Raw genomic sequence first — 20,532 nt, forward strand, 5'->3', positions numbered from 1 at the left:
AACGGCAAGACATGGCCCCTGTGTTCAGTTCCCTCTAACAGTGAATATTTCAGTATATCTGCTCCTAAAAGAGAAATGCAAGATGCCTGGGAAGCACAGAAGTGACCAGTGGTGAGGAGATTGTGGGGAAAAGGGAGCCTCTTGGACCTTGTAGGTGGGAACGTAATTATCTCAATTATCTTGGAAAATGGGTTCAAAACACTGAAATTAGGATCATCAGCCATCCCTTATGGGGATACCTCTGAAGACAAATAGAGGTGTCTGCCTCATGTTGACTTTGGTGTTCTTCACAGTATCCAAGACACAGACACAAGCTAAGAATCTGTCAACAGGTGGATGGCTAAGGAAAGTGTGCACGCACACACATGGAATAAACCTGTGAGTTCGAGGCCAGCCTGGTCTACAAGAGCTAGTTCCAGGACAGCTAGAGCTGTGACACGGAGAAACTGTGTCTCGAAAAACCAAGAAAACATAATCATGAAAAGAAGGAAATCTTACTGTTTGTGGCAATGGGGATGAATGCAGAGGCACAGAAAAGCAACCAAATTTCACTTGCTTTCACTAATACGTGGTGAATTCTAACAAGAATCCAGGCAGAAAGTAGAGCAGCAGCTACCAGGAGTGAGGGGATGGGGATGGTGGGAGGACATAGATCAAGAGATATGAATGTGAAATAAAACAGATGACAGTAGCAACTGGTCCAGAAGGAGACAGAATTCATAATTATGTCTTCAGGTACAAGGTTTATCGGAATGAGAAGATGTCAAGGCCTTGAGGTGGGAGGAAGTAGACAGAAACAATACAAACAAACAGAATGGAGCCTTAAAGGGAAGGAGAGGGAGAGAGGCTTCCCTTCAACACCTGGAGGGGAGTTCATCAAGAGTGAGGGAGGGAGAGGGGGGAAAAGGAGGAGGAAGAAGAAGGAAAGAGAGGGGAGGGAATACCATTATGAGAGGGGAAGGGGAGGAAGAAATGCCATTGTTGGGGGCAGGCAGAGGAACCTCTTCAGAGAGCAACCTTCCTCTCTGAACCAAATTTCTGACCTGTCTCAGTGAGGAGCCTTGAATCAATGTCTAGGTCAGGAAAAGCCTGACGATTTATGACGTTTTAGCCTTTTGGGGGTAGAAGGAAGTGTCACGCTGTAACTTAGTTCAGCACAGCTCACATGGCAGAGGTGACAGCATCAAGTCACAGCACAGACGGAGAGCTGCCGGGAGCATGGCGCGATTGCGGCCATGGGAGCAGGACTCAGAGTGTTCTAACGGTAAATCTTTAGGTTCGACACGACTGACTTCTAGAGACCCAGCATACAGTGCGGTGTGTGCAATTGCATACAAAAAATTTCTCAAAGAGCACATCATAAGTATTTTCGCCCCTCCCAAAAGGTAATTATGCTGAGGAATGGATGTTAATTAGCTTAATTATGATAATAATTATACAAGAGATACAACAGCAAAATGCCAGGCTGGGTCTGGGGGCATAGCTCAGTTGTAAGAAAGCTTTTTTGTGTGGCGTGTAAGGCTCTGGGTTCAATCTCCAGTTTAAAAAGCCTTCATGTTGTACATCTCAAATACCTGAAATATTCTGTCAGTTGTATATTTTCAAATCTAAAAATGTATAATGTTTAATTACACTTACTTGAATAAAACAGCCCCTGCATTTCTCTACAGACAGAACTATAAATCATCCTAGAATTATCTTTATTCCTGGAAAGGTTACACTAGTGAGTGACCTTGTTTAGGGATGGGGCTTTCTCCATTCCTTGTACCTTGATGGGAAAAGACCAATTTGATCTAAGAGATGAAAGGGAGAACCCGCCAAATTGCCTGTGACTTCACATCAGGACAGATCCAGCTTCTCAGATAGGTCTCCTAGCCACAACGGACACAAATACCCCAAGGTAATGCCACAGAGACAATGCTACCCTTCAGGTCTTGCTAAGCAAGGCTCCTATTTCCTGATTCCAGGCTCTGTCTGATTCTCTACTGTTTTTCCTTCAGGCACACATTTTCTCATAATCTGAAAAGACAGAGATTTGGGGGAAAGTTTACCTTTTACTTGGAGTCTCTCAGATAGGAAGTCAGCATTCTAACAGGAATAGTTAACCCAGTCTGTCCAGTTCAGACTGCTGTCCAGACCCCCTCACCCCATCCTGGAAGCTTTTCACTACTCTTGGGTTTCTCACCGCAGGAGGACAGAGTTCTGGGCTCGCCTGCATTAACGTCCCTATTAACTTCCCATCTTCTCAGCTAATAAGGGTAATTACTTCAGGGAAACATTAAAAACCGAAATCAGACTTTGGGCTCCAGCCTGCGGTATTTCATAAGGAAATGTAACAGTGGAGTAACTCTTAGAGAGATAAACAAAATGAAAATTTGTTGAACGTTAAGATTGTTGAATTATTGAATGTCACAATTTTTATGTATATAATGTTAGCCCAAGATTTGCAGAAAGCAATTTGTATAACAAGAATTCCTATTCTTTTTTCTGGTTAGTACGGTAATTGAACAGCAACCACCTGTGACGGGCACAAAGAGAGTTACTATCCTAATGTTCACGTGATCATTCCGCAAGACTGGATTCCCATCTACCCAGACTCCACTCCATCCACTCAGTCGAGGGCCTTGCTCACATGCAGACAACACCCTGTGCTCACGCTGCACACACACAGAGCACAGAGAACAGTCTAGTTGGGTTTTTTGGTTTTTGTTTTCTTTAACTCTTACTCTTTGAAGACTCACACCACCCAGCCCCCAAATAAACACACAGAGACTTATTCTTTCCTAGGAATGCCCAGTCGTAACTTGGCTATTTTTTAGCCAGCTTTTCTTACACCATCCCACCTACCTTTTGCCTCTGGGCATTTGCCTTTTTACCTCTAACGCCACAGCTGGCTGTGCGACTGGGTGTGTGCCCCAAGCATCCTCCTCTCTTTCTCTTCTTGCTCCCCCTCTTCTCTCTTTCTCCTCCTACTTATTCTCTCTGCCCGTCAGCCCCTTCTTTCCCTCTTCTGCCTAGCTATTGTCTGTTCAGCTCTTTATTAGACCAATCAGGTGTTTTAGGCGAAGTAACATGGCTTCAGAGAATTAAGCAAATGCAACACATCTTTGCATCGTTAAAAAATATTCTATAGCATAAACAAATGTAACACATCATTACATCATTAAAAAATATTCTATAGCATAAATGAATGTAACACATCTTAAACTAATATTCCAGTTCAGAACAAGGTCTGCCTAGTAGATTTCGGGTGAGAAACAGAAATAGCTCCTCCGTGGTGAAGGAATGAGAAACGCTCCCCTGGGCTTGGGTCAAGATGACAACGCTCTTTGGCGCGAGGCGTAGGAAGTGTGCTATTGCTGGAAGAGGCAAATCCCTGGGGATGGCACTGAGAGCCAAACCTCAGGCCACTTCCGGTTTTCCTCTCTCTGCTTAGGGTTCGTGCTAAGAGATGTGGGTGTCCAGCTTCCTGCTGCCAGGCCTCACTTCCACGGTAGACTCCCTTACCCTCCAGAATCACAAGTCAATAAACTCTTCTTCTGTCTTGAAAGTAGTACTTTATAACAGCGACTGAAAAGTAACGAATAGGCATGGTGACACTCACGGAGAGATCACAGATAAATGATCAGTCCGTGAAGGCCCTGCTCTAATAGAGAAGGCCAAGCCCACAGTGCCAATACCATCATGGTGAAAATGACCTCTCAAAGAAAAGCATTCATTCTTCCGTGTTACAGCTATTCTTAACAATCTTCACATTGCCCCTGCCAACTGTACCCCCGTGGTCCTCTTCCAGCTTCCCATTCAATATAGCAAGGAGTAAGTCAATTATCTTGAACTCAAACCAGCAAAGCCAGATAGAGTTGAGGGATAAAGAAAGTATATGGATATTTAGAGAATTTCTTGAATCATTTGTTTCTAGCAGTGGTATCAGGATTAATTTGTGAGAAATGCTGAATTAATTTAATATTGAATATTGACTTTGATTGAGGAAAGTTTGTTCCCCAATTTCCTATATGAATCAAAACGTTTACAAATCAAATCCAGGAATCTTGAACAAAAAGGTGAAATTCTTGCCTTGCTCCAGAGGGACTTGTGGTGGGCCTCCCCCGCTGATCCTGCCATAGACAGAGGTGGCTGGGCGCTCTCCCACTGACCCTGCCAGGGGCAGAGGTCACTTTGACAGTCCTTATAAGAACAGATACCTACCCTACAGAGAGACTCAACCAATGTTGAGTTAGGCCTTGTGTGGAAGGATTCCACTCGCAACAGAAGCCCCTTGGGGAGTTCCTGTGTTCACTCAAACTTTAATAACCAAAATTGTGGGTTGCAACAGAAGCAACATTGTAAACCATATTTAAAACAAATTTCCTGCAATTTTGAAGAGCTACATTATTTATGCACTGTCTAGCACTCTCGTCGACACTGCTGACATGGTTGGGCATTGCAGTTCACCCCTCAAAACTGGTCTGGGAATTCAGGGAGTGTTTCCATTCTTCCCAGGTGAGCGAGTTGGTTAGACAGTTATCTGTACCCCACAAAGTAGTATAAGAATCTAGACCTGCCTGGTTCCAAATTCTCCTCATCTTACGCAACACGTTTCAATTCTGTGATAGTAGGAAAAATAAGCAAACATTATGTAAACTAGAAAAATGTGTCCTGAAGTTATAAAATATTTGATAATATTCAACCTAGAGATTGTATTCAATCTACAGTAATGCTTAGATGGTACAAAGTTAAATATTTAAGAACATGAGGGGCTTTCCTCAAGCCCTTACTATTATTATTATTACGTATTATTATTGCTATTGTTATTATTATTATGTATTTCTGTGTTAATGCTTGTTAAAGTTTTTTTCTCCCTGTCCTAGATTTTTATACAGTTCTGTTTCTGTGGTGATACAGAGATCAACTTGGGGAGAGACTTTTAATTTCTGTTCTCAGGACACTTCTTTTACTAGAGAGTGAAAAAAGAAAGACCAAAATATTTTACAGTGTTCTGTAACATGTAAACCACAGGTCAATAATTATTGGTGCTAGAAGCTAAGATCTAATGGAAATGGTTCTTACCCTTACAGAAGCAAACCAAATCTTATTAAGTCAATTCCTGGAAGACAGGATTACATCTCCTGGTGGAACTGTCTGGTTTACTGACTACAATTATAAAGTCTTTTTACAGAAAAATACACAATGATTTTTTTGTTTTCTTTTTGTGCTATTTTCTTTAAAACAATATCATGTGTTTGTCTTCGTTGTTTCTGTGTTCTAGAAAAATCTTTAACGTAACAGCAAACAAGAGTGCCTCTTTCTTGGTAGGTAAAGAGAACAGGGTTCAATTTAAACAATGGATTAGCTGGTGAAATTGATAATCATTGCCCTTATCCTGTTTAGCTTATGAATCAACACATTTAAAAATTGCCCAACTGACCTAGCTCCTAGTTCTTACAGCCAGCAGCAGCCCTGGTATAACCAGTTCTTCATTGGAATTTAAAAGGTAGAAATTACTAAAGAAGGAACTAGAAACCTTCTTCCTTCTTTGCTGCTGTCTCAGTTACAGAGTCTCCACTTGGCCACTCTGCGCTGTGCCAATTTTGTTCGTATCACCACCAAACAAGTCCAGAGAAGATAACGTCAATAACAAGAAGAGAACAACTCATGTTTAAAATGAGGCACTGGTGTGGTTGATCCACTAACAAATGGTTAGTATTGTTTATACCTGGGGTTACTCACCCACGAGTCCTAACAGGATGTAGCCCGTAACAAACAGTATGAAGATCATACAGCACAGAACGTCCGTACAACTCCTGAAGACAGAAAGGAACAGAGAATTAAAAGGCATCCCGAGTGACTTCTTCACCATACAAAACGTAGGGAAAGAAAGAAAATAGCTATCAGCCACCTGCAGCAAACAATTCTGAAAGGCAGGACAGGCGAATTTGTTCAACCAGAGACTTAAGGAGAAGTGGGGGATTCAGATCACCATGACAAGAGCTCGCTTTGAGCTCTAAGTATTTATTCTCTCTTGGTTCATGTGGGAAACATTTCTAGAGATTAGCATATGCCAACATCAAGTAGACTTTTTCTTTCCGTGTCTATGTATATATTGCATATGTGTGCATATGTGTTTGCATGCATGTGGGAATGTTGTTGGTATCAGGAAACTTCCTTGACCAATTTCCATCTAATTCAGTGAGGCAGGGCCCTGATCCAAACCAAGAGCTCTCTGACTTGACGAGTCCTTGCCCAGCAGACTCCCGCACAGACCCATCAGCCATTACGTGGGTGCGGGGATTCCATCAGCAAGTTCTCTGAGCTCCTTCCTTCTCTCGGAGCTTCTTGTTTGCACTATGAGACTCGTGTAGACTTATCTCCTTGGCCATTGAGTGATTCTTAAAAGCGGAATTTGAAGTGGAATTTAAGTAGTTTGGGCACATGACTTATTTTTCATGCTTTCCCAACACACAGTCTAAAATAACCTGTCCTTTCTCCATATCTTCCCCATTTGTACTTTCTTGGTGTAAGTATTTTATAAAGAAGACTGACCACGTTAACTTTCATTGAGAAGCAGAGTTATAGATTCTCTAACACTGGCACAAATGAAAATGTTTCCAGATTCTGATCTTTCCAGAACCGCACAAAATAGATGTCATCAGATTAGATTTAGAAAGAATGTGTTTCAGGGAGACTTGCTAATTCACTAAATCAGGATTAGAATCCAATCAAAGGATCTGTAGGGCACACAAGGCTTCTATTTTCCTTTAATATTTATTTTGTGCGTGTGGGGGTTTGCCTGTGTGTGTATCTGTCTACCGCTTGTGTACGTGCCTGGTGTCCATGGAGGCCAGAACAGGATGTTGGATCCCCTGGAACTGGAATCATAAATGGTTGTGAGCTGCCTTGTGGGTATGGAGACTCAAACCTCAGTCCCCTGAAGGTTCATCCAGTGTTCTTGACTACTGAGCCATCTCCCCAGCTCTGACACCCAAGGTCTTCAAAATAAAGTGTTCCCTATTTCCAGTATGATGTTGTGTTCCACCTTCAATGGCTTAAAAGTTAGAGCTATCATTAAAGTGAGAACTCTACTGCTTCTTAGTTGGAAACAGTTACAAATCTATTATAGAAACAAAACAAAAGAAAAGCATCTAGGCGGTCATGGTGAAGCTTGTAATCTCAGCCCTCAGGAAGATGAGGCAGGGGAACCAAGATCTTGAGGCAGTCTCGGTTGTATGGGGTATACTGTCTAGACAAAAAAAATAAAACAACAACAGCTTATGTGATAGGATTGAAAGTTATACAAGAGAATTTTCAAAACAGAATACTTTGATTTGGAGGCAGCTGGGTATACTCCCGCTTTAGCACAGGTGAGATGTGTCTGTGTGTCTGCTTGTATATCCATGTGTGTTTCTGTCTCTGTATGTTTGTCTCTGTGTGTGCTCAGGTGTGTACCTCCAGGCAATCACAGCTATTTCCTATAATTTACTATTTCTATTACTATTCTATTACTATTGCTCATTTACTTCTGTCTCTTCCCTTATATTCTCTTCAGGGAGAAAATACAGAGCTTAGAAAGTTTCTTGGAATTTTTTTGAACAAAATATAAAATACAGCTTGTGTAAAATGGTTTGGGTCAGGGAATCCAGCAGGCTGCTTCTGCCTCTACAAGCTCTGAGGCTAATCTTTGTTCCTGACTTTGAGCTCAGGACGGCAACCACCATGCCGGTGCTCTACAGGAAGTGAGGTGGAGTTTTAGATCAAGTATTTCATTTGGATAATTAAAAAATAACTCCCAAGACAAATATTGAAATAAGTGGTTTGTAGAATTTCTGTCTGAGTAATTCTGAGCCATATTTGAGCTGGAGGGCAGTCCTGGGTACCTTTTCCTCAGGTGGGCTCCTTTTCGCGGTTACGGCAAGTGCTAAGATCCACTGGAGGAATTAAGAATTGGGTTGCGTCCCATGGGGTCCCTGAGTGAAAACTGACGGAGAAATAGGCCCAACTCTCTTCATTACTTCCCTCCTATCAAAGTCACATTTTCCCAAAACAAGGCTCACACGCTGTCCATCGGTTCAGACTGTGGATCTCCGACATGAAAGCACTGTCAAGATAAATTAGCAAAGTACTTTGTTCCCTTGTATCTAAATTCCAATTACACATGCGCTTACGAATTTCCCTCCCTTGTGTCTCTAAACTATGACTATGGTCCAAACATGGTCACCGGAACTTAAAGCATTGGGAGCTTCCTGTGATTTCCCATTTTCTCAGCATCTTTTACATTCAACCGGCAAGTTCTCTTGACTTCTTCTCTGATCTGGCTTTTGTTGCCTGGAGTGCATCTAGGTTCCTTATCCTCTCTTCAAACCATTGCCCTGGTCTCTTAATTGGGCTCCTGTAAGCGGTCTCTGCCTCTGCCGAACTGTTCTGTAATCAAATGCCATTGAGACACACGACATCATTTTCTCTTACAACTGGAGCCGGGCCACCACCTCACTTCCTGAATGTCACTTTCATGCTAAACTTTCAGGTCCAATCCTTGTCGAGCCCCATAGCCTCTTTCCAGGCTGTCTTCCCCAGTTCCTTCTCAACATGTTTCCGTTGACAAGCTTGTTCACGCACGCATGTCCAGTTTATTGTCCATCGGCGACAGTCAGAGCTTTCTGCTCCTGGGTGACTGCCTGCCCCATTGCGCACATCGCAGTTTGCTTTCACCTGTGGGGCTGGGCAACCCACCAAGAACGCTCCCTTATTCCCCCAAAGTGTGTGAGCTTGAGCTACCCCAGTAATAAAACCCCATTCTCTAAGCAGCTTGACATGTGACCTGAAGGGTTTGACGGGACGAGACTCCAGACCTGTAGACTGCCCATTTCACATCTACTCTCCCACCGTAATACAGACCAGAGTGGAGGGGGAGGGGCGCTGCTTTCTGCCAGCAGAGCTGGTGTCCCCTTGCTCATGTGCAGTCACTGAGCTGTGAGTGACTTTTACTTTATTCATTTGTTTGAGAAAGGGAATCACTATGTAGCCCCAGTTGGTCTGGAATTTGCCTCAGATGCTTGAACCTCTGCCTCCTTCTACTGGGTTCCCCATCCTTGTGTAGTTTTTAAAACTACATAAAGAATGGAAGTACACACCTGTAAATCATAGCCCTGGAGGAGCAGAAGCAGGAAATTATGAGTTTGAGGCTAGCCTGGGCTATGTAGAAAGATCTTGTCTAACAACAACAACAACAACAAAAAAAACCAAATCACAGTATCACATTTGTGACATAAAAAAATAGACAAAATTCAAATTTTAGTATCCATAAGTAAGAATTTTTAAAAATAAATATTCATTTCATTTACATGCTCATAGTCTGTGGTCAATTTTGTGTTAATATGGCCGATTTTGATGGTTGTATGAGAAGTCACCCAACATACAAAATCAAAAACATTTATTTCCTGAACCTTATAGGAAAAGAGTGCTGATCTGACCTCAAACATGGAGGCCTCTGAAGCAGCATTCAGCAGAAGACCTGATAAGCCACATACACACACACACGCACACACACACACACACACACACACACACACACACATGCACACACACACATACATACACATGAACACACACATACACACATGCACACACAGGCACACACACATAGACACACACGTGTGCACACACAGGCACACACATCCTGACTGGCGGACCAGTCATAAGTAGTCACTGCTGACCATTCAGGTTCTGTGTTTAGAAGTTCGGATTGGATTTTCTTTTCTTCTGACTCAACACGGTGAGTAAGGTGCCCAGAGAGAGTTGTTTGGGTCAAGTTCACACACGCCACCAGTAAATGGAAAATCACCAACCAAACCAAGTCCCAGTGGCAATGGAGCTTTATTTGCCCAGCGCACATCCCAGCTGCAGGCTGCTTTCACTTTCTGATGGCTGCCACTCAGCTTCCCGTCTGGGGACAGCTTTCTATCCTCACCCTGAAACTGATTCAATTTTTTAGGTTTCTTTCTTTGTGGCAGGTGGAATTTCAGTATCATCCATCCTGAACGGTCATTAATAAGAAGCATTAGCGTGAGCAGGGAAGCTCCGAGACTCATTCTTCTCTGACAGATCACCTGTCAGTGCCTAACGAGTCAGCTGAGGGGCCGCCCGCAGTCAGTGACTCCAGCATGGAAGGGCTGTCTCTCTGTGCCTCTGCTGCGCCAGAACGACACCGGACGGAAGGATGCTGCGAACTTGTCTCTTACCCCACATGCTCTCAACACAAATGTCAGCTCCGGGGTTGGGGTAACAGCTGGTCGATAACGTGTTGGCCATGAAAATAGTGTATGTTGTGGAGGACCAGACATGCTAGCCTGTGCTTGTAATCTCAGTACTGGAGGGTGTGGCAGAGGCATGGAAGCCTCTGAGGCTCCCTGGACAGCAAGTTCTAAGCCAATGAGAGATCCTGTCTGACAATTCAAGGTGGATGGCATATGGGTAATGCCTAAACTTCTCCGAAATCTGCATCGCCAACTCTAGAACATGGTGTGAGTGGCACATGTCACCTGCTCCTTCGGGGAGGTTGTGGGGCCTCTGGGACTGTAGTGTAGCTGGCAGACGTGGGAAGCTTAGGGTAAGCCTTGACGGTAACATCTACCTTTGCTTCCTGGTGGGGGCCTAACATAAACAGGCCCTGTGCTGCCCTGGACGAGGCCACTCCAGTCCTCATGACTCCCCTATCACGATGGGCTGTGCCCTCGGTGGGCCTATTAGGCCTCTCCTTCCTGAAATAGTTTATGTAACAGAAAGTAACTGAGAAAACAAGTTAGAAGTACTTTCTCTCTCTCTCTCTACTTTCCATGACTGTTAGAAACTCTGGCAGTTTTGGGAGGGGAGCGAGTTCTCAGGGCTCCTTACTGTGTGAGGACTGAATCTATGTACCCCTATTCCTTGCTTACTAGAAACACTGCCTAAAAGATCACTGATACTCTGTTACAGTAAGCTGCTTCCCATCGTTTGTACCTGTGTGTGTGTGTGTGTGTGTGTGTGTGTGGGTGTGTGTGGATAGAGAGATTATAAATATCCTGAGTTTTCATACATTGAACCCACACAAGATGGGTCTTATCAACAATCAATCATGAAAGGCAGAGGGGTTCACTAGGTGCTACCTTTACCAATGAGCTACTGCTACTGATAGATGCTTGGGTAGGGAGACTGTCCATTCAATGCTAAGACTACCAGGCTCCAATGCATAACTCCCATCTCCTGGTCACATAGATGGTCCATGTTAAACTCCTGGTCACACAGATGGCCCTGGTTAAAATTCTGGTCACACAGATGGTGATGGTTAAACTCCTGGTCACACAGATGTCCCTGGTTAAAATTCTGGTCACACAGATGGTCCTGGTTAAACTCCTGATCACACAGATGGTCCTGGTTAAACTCCTGGTCACACAGATGGCCATGATGATCTCATGATCACAGTACAAACCAGACAGACATGGATGCAGAAGGGCAATTTGTGCAGCATGGGGGAGTGGGCAGGTAAGGAAGGAAGTGGGGTCGAGATAGAGCAGTGTGTGCTACAGACATGTGTGAAAAGGTTTAGGAACAAATTCTTAAAATGACATTGAAACGTTCTAGAATACTTGGAAGAATTTCACTTGTTAAAATCAGGGACTTAACTGGGGAGGGCTTTTATTACATCAATTTGTATTTTCAGATATTTGAGAGCAACTGGTTTTTCAAGTGGCAACATTTTGTATCATAGGCTCCATTTGCCTTCCAAGGGAGTACCGGCACCCCATTGAGAAAAGAGTACTTGCTTTGTAGGGTTAATATTTAAATGAACTTGAAGCTGTTGTTGAAAGTAAAATATAACAACTCAAACTCCTGCGGAACTAGGATGACATTGGCAATGTCACGCAGGTCAGATAAGATTGCTGAGTGCTGGATCTGTTCTAGTTAGTTCTGAATAATTGTGTCTTAAAGCCTTCTGTATTCTCCATGATTAATTTTCTACTCTATTTTCCTTGCATTTGAGTTTCTACTATCTTGAGAAAACAGCTTTAGCTGGCCATGATTTATATTTTCTATTTGTCAAGGGAAAGAAAGCCTATTCTTTTACCCAGAACTCAAGTGATGCTCCTATAAGTATGCCTTTTGTTTAAAACAGAGTAGGATTAGATATCGTTAGTCTTCAGGTACGATTCATCATTTGGATAAATTTTGCACTACATTCCAAGTAGTTGGAAATAACTTTGTAAATTGCTGTTATAGTGAAAGCCAGATTGGACATGGTAACTCACATGCCTGTAATCCCAGCAGTTTGGAGGCAGAGGATTTCCACAAGTTTGAGTCTAGTCTGGGGTACATAATAGTAAATGTCTAAAAAAATAAATAAAAAAAAGGAAAGGAAATCAAGGTGCAAGGCAGACCCTAGACATTGCTCATCTTACAACTGGCACTACGGACCAAAGGTCCAACACAAGCAAGGTGTGAGACAGCCTTGGACAGCCTGGATCTTTCTCCAAAGTTATCAGTACCTGTTATGGAGAATTCTCATCTGTTTAAAAAGCTATTATTGAAGTAGTGGAGCTGGGATGGCTCGCTGCACCAGCATGAGGACTAAGTTCAAGTCCCCAGCACCTAAATGGAAAGTTCAGCACGGCTGAATGTGCACAACTGCCACCTCAGCACTGTGACGGCCACAGACAGGAGGACCACTGCGGGCTCCTGCCCACCAGCCCAGCTCCAGGTGAGCTCCTCAAGAGAGTAATGATGCAGGCGATGGAGTGGGACACCCCACCAGCTGGTGTGTGTACAAAGGTGCAAGGCCACCTGCATACACCTTGCACACACACATATGGACACAAAAGAGAAAGGAATGCCTACATATTTGGAGTAGATTAGCCCTATACAGACACCCAGAGAAGGAGAACAAAAAATTATATCAGAACAGCAATGCACTTCTGAGCATTGTCACACCCGGAGGGACTATCACAACCAGAAACCCTGGTGAACATCAGAATGTTTTCACACTGAGAGATAAGATTCAGTTTGGAAGATTAGGTTGACAGTGTAACAGTTTTATTTGTAAAGCAATTTTATATTTACAATGAGGTGTCCGTTAAATGAAAAAAAAAAACACATCTTAAGTGATTACATACAGACTACCCAAACAGATGGAGTTAGTTGCTTTCTCAAGGAGGGCAACTGAAATAGTAAGAAAGAACTATTTAAAAAAAAAAGATTTATTTATTTTATGCATATGAGTGTTCTATCTTCTATCTGCATGTACAACTTTATGTCAGAAATGGCCATCAGATGGCCGTGAACCACCATGCGGTTGCTGGGAACAGATCTCTGAATCTCTGGAAGAGCAGCCAGTTCTCTTTAACTGCTGAGCCATCTCTCCAGACCCAGGAGAACTATTTTTAATGTATGTTTTTGTGCCTTTTAAATTGGATACTGCTTCCTCATATTGACAAATTAAGAGAAATTTTAAAATACAAATTCATGTACTGATTTTGCACCCCTTAGAAATACAAATAACCTTAGATATTAAGATGAACATAGGGTGACTTCTAAGTTTCATGGATGACACTCTCAGATTGCGAGGGATAAAGCCGTTAGGGATGAGTCCTCGGGAGAGCGCCTTGCTGGGATTAGAGAGCTACTTAGTCATTGTCATTGAAAATATGAACTTGGTCATTAGAAATCTAATTAGATTTTAAATTAGTTCAGGAAATTTTGGAGGAGCAGTGGGGGTACAATAACAAGGGGAGGTCAGAGGAAACTTGGAGTCAATTCCCTCCTTCCATTGTGTGAGGCGTGGGGTTTGAACTCAGATCGTTAGACTTGGTGGCAGTCACTTTTACCCACAGAGTCATCTCACTGCCCTGCTGTTAGTGTAAACCACCCTGAGTGTGCTGGGTTGTTTCTGCTCACAGGAGCTGAGCAGTGTGGGCTTGTTCGTACTTGGATGGGAGGCCAACTGTAACAAACCACACAAGTAGGAAACATGGTTTCTGTATAAAACACTGTTTACAAGTTTGCTGGGGCAGTAATTCCATCTTCAGAGGAAAACAGTGAGTGCCATGTGACATATTCTCAGAAGCATGTGGAGCCCTGGCCTCGGACGCTGCTGAGAAACTGAACCCATACGGGAGGCCTGTGCTCTTACAGAGAAAATGGACGGATGTGTGAGATCATAAAGTAAGCAAAGGTTAGCTTCCATAACAAAGAAGCTTCGCCATCCAGCAGCGATCTCTGTGGGACAACCACCAAGAACAGCGGCAGCCGTGGGATGGAACATGCCTGCGCTTAGAAGACAAACTGTGGGCAGATCTGAAGGAGTGAGTGACCCAAGCCCACTGGAGGAGCCCGGAGGACCGTGAGTGGATCCCAGACACTGGGCATCGTGTGGTTTACACAGTTGGAATCTAGTCTTGCTGTGATCTGATTGTGCCCCCGTGTTTCCCTCTTGCAGTAAGGAAGTATTTACTTTTGATTTTACAAGAGCCCACAGTTGAGAGACTAAGATTTTGCCATGATCATGGTGCAATCACCAGTAATAGAAACCCTATTTCTCCTTGTGTGTGCAGCTATGTCCATGTGTGTAAAGCTACATGCATGTGTATGCATGTATGAGTGTGCAGTTATGTGCATGTGTGTGCAGCATGAATAATAAAAACCCAGAGACAGATAATGAGGTTCAAACTGAAGATCAGAAAAGTAAAACAGCAAGTCACTAGAAAGTCTTCTCTCTACCAAGGCTGGATGACTGCAGACTGAGCTCCAAGTCTCTGTCTTCCAAATCCTAGGATTAGAGGTGTGTGTCACCATTGCCTGACCTCTAGTGGCTTAGTTTTGCTCCACTGATATTCAGGCAAGCTTTATCTATTAAAACATAAATAAAATATCACTATGTTTGTGTGCATGCTTATGGGTGCAGTTATATGCATGTATGTGCATGCACATGTATGCTGTTATGTGCATGTGTGTGCATGTGTGTGGTTATGTGCATGTGTGTGCATGCACATGCATATGTGTGCTTGCACATGTATGGAGATGTGTGTGTGTATGCACACATGTCTGTGTGGTTATGTGCATGTGTGTGCATGCATATGTATGCAGTTATGCACATGTGTGCATGCAAATGTGTGTGGTTATGTGCAGGTGTGGGATACACATGCACAGGACAGGAGTGAAATATGCCTAGACTATCAAGGAAAAGGAAAGGCAAGAAAAATACAATCCTAGCTCTTCTAAAGTGCAATTTGATGATTTTAGAAAAGCACGTGAAGATAAAAAGGCTATCATAAAAAATAAAGACATCTTAAAGCACAGGCACAAATGCATGCACTACATGTAAAGAGACTGGAGACAAAGCAGAGGAGACGCCGTTGTGAGGAGACGAGTCATCAGAGAGAGGAGGTGGGCTCAAGTCGATCATGTGTGTGAGCAGCTCCAGCCAAAGGAAGTGTAAGGCGTGTGTTTCACCCTCAGGCAGCTTTCCGCTCCAATTTGGGCTCAAGTTTCTTACCACCCTGCTGGGGTTGAATCTCTGAGTGCAGAGGGTCACCTAAAATTGGATGGAATCCTACTTGTAAAATTTACTAGAATTTTGACAATGTCATAAAAGAAAACACACAAGAAGTGGTATACACTTTTACATGGAAAACTGTCCAGGTGTGGAAAAGGGTACAGTTCTGAAACTCCACAGGAGCAGGACTGAGCCAGCCATCTGGGCCAGAGCAGGCATGGGACAGTGAACTTCACAGGAGCAGGAGCAGATCCATACCAGGGACATTTGCAGAAACAGGACTAAACCTGTGACCTAGGCCAGAGCAGACTTGAGACAAAGAACTCCACGGGAGCAGGTACAGGGGAGCAACCACTGAGGGAGTGGGCCTGAGCCAGAGATCTCTGCGGGTTCAGGCATGAGTCTGGGACCTCTGAGGAACTAGGCCTGAGCCAGGACATCTGTGGGACCAACCCCAAGCCAGGGACCTCAGCAGGAGTGGATCCAGACCAGGGACATTTACAGAAACAGTTCTGAGCTGAAACCTGGGTCAGAGCAGGCCTGAGACAGTGAACTCCATAGGAACAGAACAAACCCCTGAAGTGCTAAGCAGCCTCCAGGAACACGGAGTGGCCAATGGGGTGATTGGAACCATGGCACTGACTGCACCATGAGGAGCAACCATCTGAGCCTTGGATCCACTGGCACCTGGAACACTGATCACCAGAGTCACAGACAGCCCCAACTACATCAATCAGAGGAAAAGATGGGTAGACAAAGTAAGAACACATGCAACACCACAAAGAGCAACACGACACCAGTAAAATCTAGTGACCTTACAACAGCAAGACTTGAACAACCAAATATAGATGAAGCAGAAGAAAATGACCTAAAAAATAACTTCAGGAGAATGTTTGAAGCCTTTAAAGAGGAAATGAGAAACATTTGAAAACTTTAGAACAAAAAGAAGCAAACTCACCCTAGAAAACTAAATGGCAGGAAATAATCAAATTGAGAGCTGAAATCAACAAAATAGAAACAAAGAAAACAATACAAAAAAAATCAATGAGACAAAGAGCTGATTCTTTGAGAAAATCAACAAAATAGACAAGCCTTTATCCAAACTAACAAAAAGGCAGAGAGAGAACATCCAAATTAACAAAATCAGAAATGAAAAGAGGGGCATAACAACAGACACAGAGGAAATACAAAGAATCATCAGGTCATATTTCAAAAACCTGTACTCCATAAAATTGAGAAACTTAAAGGAAATAGACAACTTTCTGGAGAAATATCATTTAGCAAAATTACATCAAGACCAGATAAGCAAATTAAATAGACCTATGATAGGTAAAGAAATGAAAACAGTCATCAAACATCTCCCAACCAAAAAAAGCCCAGGACCAGATGGTTTCAGCTCAGAATTCTACATGATTTTCAAAGAAGAACTAATACCAATATTCTTCAAATTGTTCCATACAATAGAAACCAAAGAAACATTGCCAAACTCTTTTTATGAGGCTACAATTACCTTGATACCCAAACCACATAAAGACATTACTAAGAAAGAGAATTACAGACCAATCCCACTCATGAACATTGATGAAAAAATACTCAATAAAATACTGACGAATCAAATCCAAGAACATATCAGAACCATCATCCACCATGATCAAGTCAGCTTCATCCTAGAGATGCAGGGATGGTTCAACATACAAAAATCTGATGCGGGAGAATTGTCTGTATTCTGTCAATCATATATTAATTAAACGCTGATTGGCCAGGCAGGCAGTATAGGTGGGAAAGCCAGACAGGAAGTAGAGGTGGAGCAAAGAGACTGGGAATATTCTGGGAAGCAGGAAGCTCCCTCTGCCATTCCTGCCCTGATCACCAAAGAAGCAACATGTGAGCTGACAGCTGAAAAAGGTACCAAGCCATATGATCAGAATAATGGGTTAAGATAAGTCATAAGAACTAATGAGTAGCCTGACCTAATGGGCCAATCAGTTTATAACCTAATGTAGACTCTGTGATTTTTCTTGAGATATGCTGGCTGTTGGGTACTGAGCGGGACAGATACCCCAACAAGCCGGTCTTCATGTTACAGATGGTGCCCACGTGGATAACTGAATCCACGGAAAGCCTGAGAAAGCTTGGGAAAGAATAGAGTAAAGCATGGTTTCTTGGTAGCAGCAATTTCTTAGGTCTGCTCTGCTTGCTAGAGGAGAGAGGCTTCCTGACTCAGCTTTAGCTGCAAAACCCTGCAGCTCTTTATTTGCTGATGATATGATAGTTTACATAAGTGACGCCAAAAATTCTACTAAGGAACTTCTACACTCATAAACACTTTCAGTAATGTAGAAGGATACAGCATAAACTCAAAAAATCATTAGCCCTCCTGTACACAGATGATAAATGAGCCGAGAAAGAAATCAGAGAAATATCACCTTTTACAATAGCATAAAATATTTCAGAGTAACTCTAACCAAACAAGTGGAAGACTTGTATGACAAGAACTTTAAGTCTTTGAAGAAAGAAATTAAAGAAGACCCAAGAAAGTGGAAAGATCTCACATGCTCTTGGGTAGGTAGAATTAACATAGTAAAAATGGTAATCTTACCAAAAGCAATCTACATATTTAATGCAATCCCATCAAAATCCCAGCAAAATTCTTCACAGACTTGAAAGAATGGTACTCAATTTCATATGGAAAAGCAAAAAACCCAGGATAGTCAAAACAATCCTGTATAATAAAACAACTTTTGGAGGCATCACAATCCCTGACTTCAAACTCTACTATAGAGCTACAGTACTGAAAACAGCCTGGTTTTGCATTAAAAAAAAAAAGATAGGAGGACCAATAGAACCTAATCGCAGACCCAGATATCAATTCACACACCTTTGAACACCTGATTTTTGATAAAGAAGCAAAAAATATCAAAGGAAAAAAGAAAACATATTTACAAAATGATGCTGGCATAATTGGATATCAGCATGCAGAATAATGAAAATAAATCCTTATCTGTCACCATGCACAAAACTCAAGTCCAAATGGACCAAAGACCTCAACATAAAGTCAGTCACACTGAACCTCATAGAAGAGAAAGTGGGAAGTACACTTGAATGCATTGGCACAGGAGACCACTTCCTAAATATAACCCCAGTAGCAGACACTGAGAGAAACAGTTAATAGATGGGACTAAGTCTAAGACACTTATATTGTAACTTCAGCTCACTTCCCACTGGAAGTTCTTGCAGCGACAGAGACCAGGCACAGGATGAGTGGGGACAGAGTGAAGGCATGCAGAAGACATGGAGCCGCGTGCTGGACAGATGAGAGCACAGGAGAGGACGCATCCTGGGCGTCCTCCATCACCATGGCCAGGCACTGGACCACCAGGGCAGTGTGAGGATGAACGGAACCCAAGGGACAGCTGAAAGACAGATGCCTTGCAGATGAGATGGGTGGGAACAGGTTTCCAGTTTTCACTCAGGGAAAGAAGATGCTTAGGAGTTGCCAGGGAAGCTTGCATTTGTCTCCTTCAAAGCGCTTGGCTTCACCCTGTTTTCTTGCATCAACTTGATAAAAGTGAGTTTCCTCTGTTCTTTGGAGATCAGAGATCCTATTTCTCAGTTTTCTGCCGTGACTGTATCTAGCCGGCCTATTTTTTCTGCAAAGAGAGAGGCGGCCCTGATGAAGAGGACCTTTCTAGCATCTGTCCCTCATCTTAGGGTAAAGGGCAGGGAGGGAGACGGGAAGGCGATTCAAAAGCAAGGAAGCTGCTGGGCTGCTGATAAAATCGGAACACTAAAGGCCAAGGAGGAAATTGATAAAAGAGAAAAATAAGAGAAGCAAGAGCAGGAAAAAAAATAGTAAAGAACTATTTCTAAAACTAGAAAAGGAAAACAGTGGATGGGAAGATGGCTCAATCAATAAATTTTTACCACACAAGCAAGAGGAACTGAGTTTGAATTCCCAGCACCCAGACCAAAACAAAACAAACTTTAAAAACTGGGTGTGATGTCACATGCATATAGCCCCAGCACTAAAGAGGAGATAGGACAACCCTGAGAGATTGATAACCAGCCAACACAGCTAAATTTATGAGCTCCAGGTCTAGTGAGAGACTCTGTCTCAATAGCTAGGACAGACAGCAAAAGAGAAAGACACCAGCAGCACCCTCTGGCTTCCATAGGCACATGAGCACACGCATGTACACACACACACACGCACACACACACACAAATGTGCACATATGAACACACCACAAAGAAAGCAAGTGAGAAAGAGAATAAGTCATGGCTACACAATCACAGAAGCTTCCTGAAAACTACTTCGGTTTGGACAAAGCAAAACAGTGGGTAACATTCCCTCTTCCAGAAGTGATACTTCATGAGGAGGAGCAAGATGAGTAGGAGAAAGGACGATGAAATTTGGTCTTAACCTACCTTAAATTGTTTAATGCTATGATGTTTTTTACTTGATTGTTTAAAGGACTGTAATGGTCAAAGACTAAAGCAACGTTCAAGGACATCTGTCTTTGTATATAACATTCCCTTCCTTAAACTAATTTATTAGCTTGATTATTTATTTGTGTGTGTGTGTGTGTGTGTGTATGTGTGTGTGTGTATGTCACTCTCGATCATATTTTTCTGGGAGGGAGGCAGGGTTTCTCACTGAAGCTGGACTCCACCATTTCAGCTAGGCTGGCTGGGCCCTGGCCCTGGGGTCCACCTGTCTCCTATCCCCCACCACTGTGATTACAGGGGCACACCTAGATTTTTATGTAGGTGTTAAGAATTCAGGTCTGCATACTTGTGCAGACAGATTATTATCAAGGAAAATAATCACTAAGAAACCCTAAGATAATTTCTGGTAATATTTCAATCGAAATTATTTTCAGTATACTAAGCATGGCGGACATGAACAAACTTCCCCTCTGATAGCACACAGAGGACTTGGAGGATCAAATGCTCCCATCAGCAGAGCCTCTTTCTCAGCATCCTGGGCGACTCAGTCACTTTTATCTCCCGAAAGT

General features: G+C 42.9%; 1 protein-coding gene across 4 annotated transcripts in view; it reads right to left on the reverse strand.

Annotated features, from left to right (window-relative positions):
• The window catches only part of Slc44a5 (solute carrier family 44 member 5), a 251,104-nt gene that overhangs the window by 50,436 nt on the left and 180,136 nt on the right, over positions 1-20,532 (reverse strand). For all 4 annotated transcript variants that reach the window (XM_085677518.2, XM_048453535.3, XM_085677517.2 and 1 more), the window contains one exon: positions 5,728-5,801. In XM_085677518.2, the coding sequence (XP_085533644.2) occupies positions 5,728-5,801 (74 nt within the window). The remainder of the gene's footprint in view (positions 1-5,727; positions 5,802-20,532) is intronic.

The sequence above is a fragment of the Myodes glareolus genome, chromosome 17 (genome assembly GCF_982192425.1).
Source record: "Myodes glareolus chromosome 17, mMyoGla1.1, whole genome shotgun sequence".
Taxonomy (NCBI): domain Eukaryota; kingdom Metazoa; phylum Chordata; class Mammalia; order Rodentia; family Cricetidae; genus Myodes; species Myodes glareolus.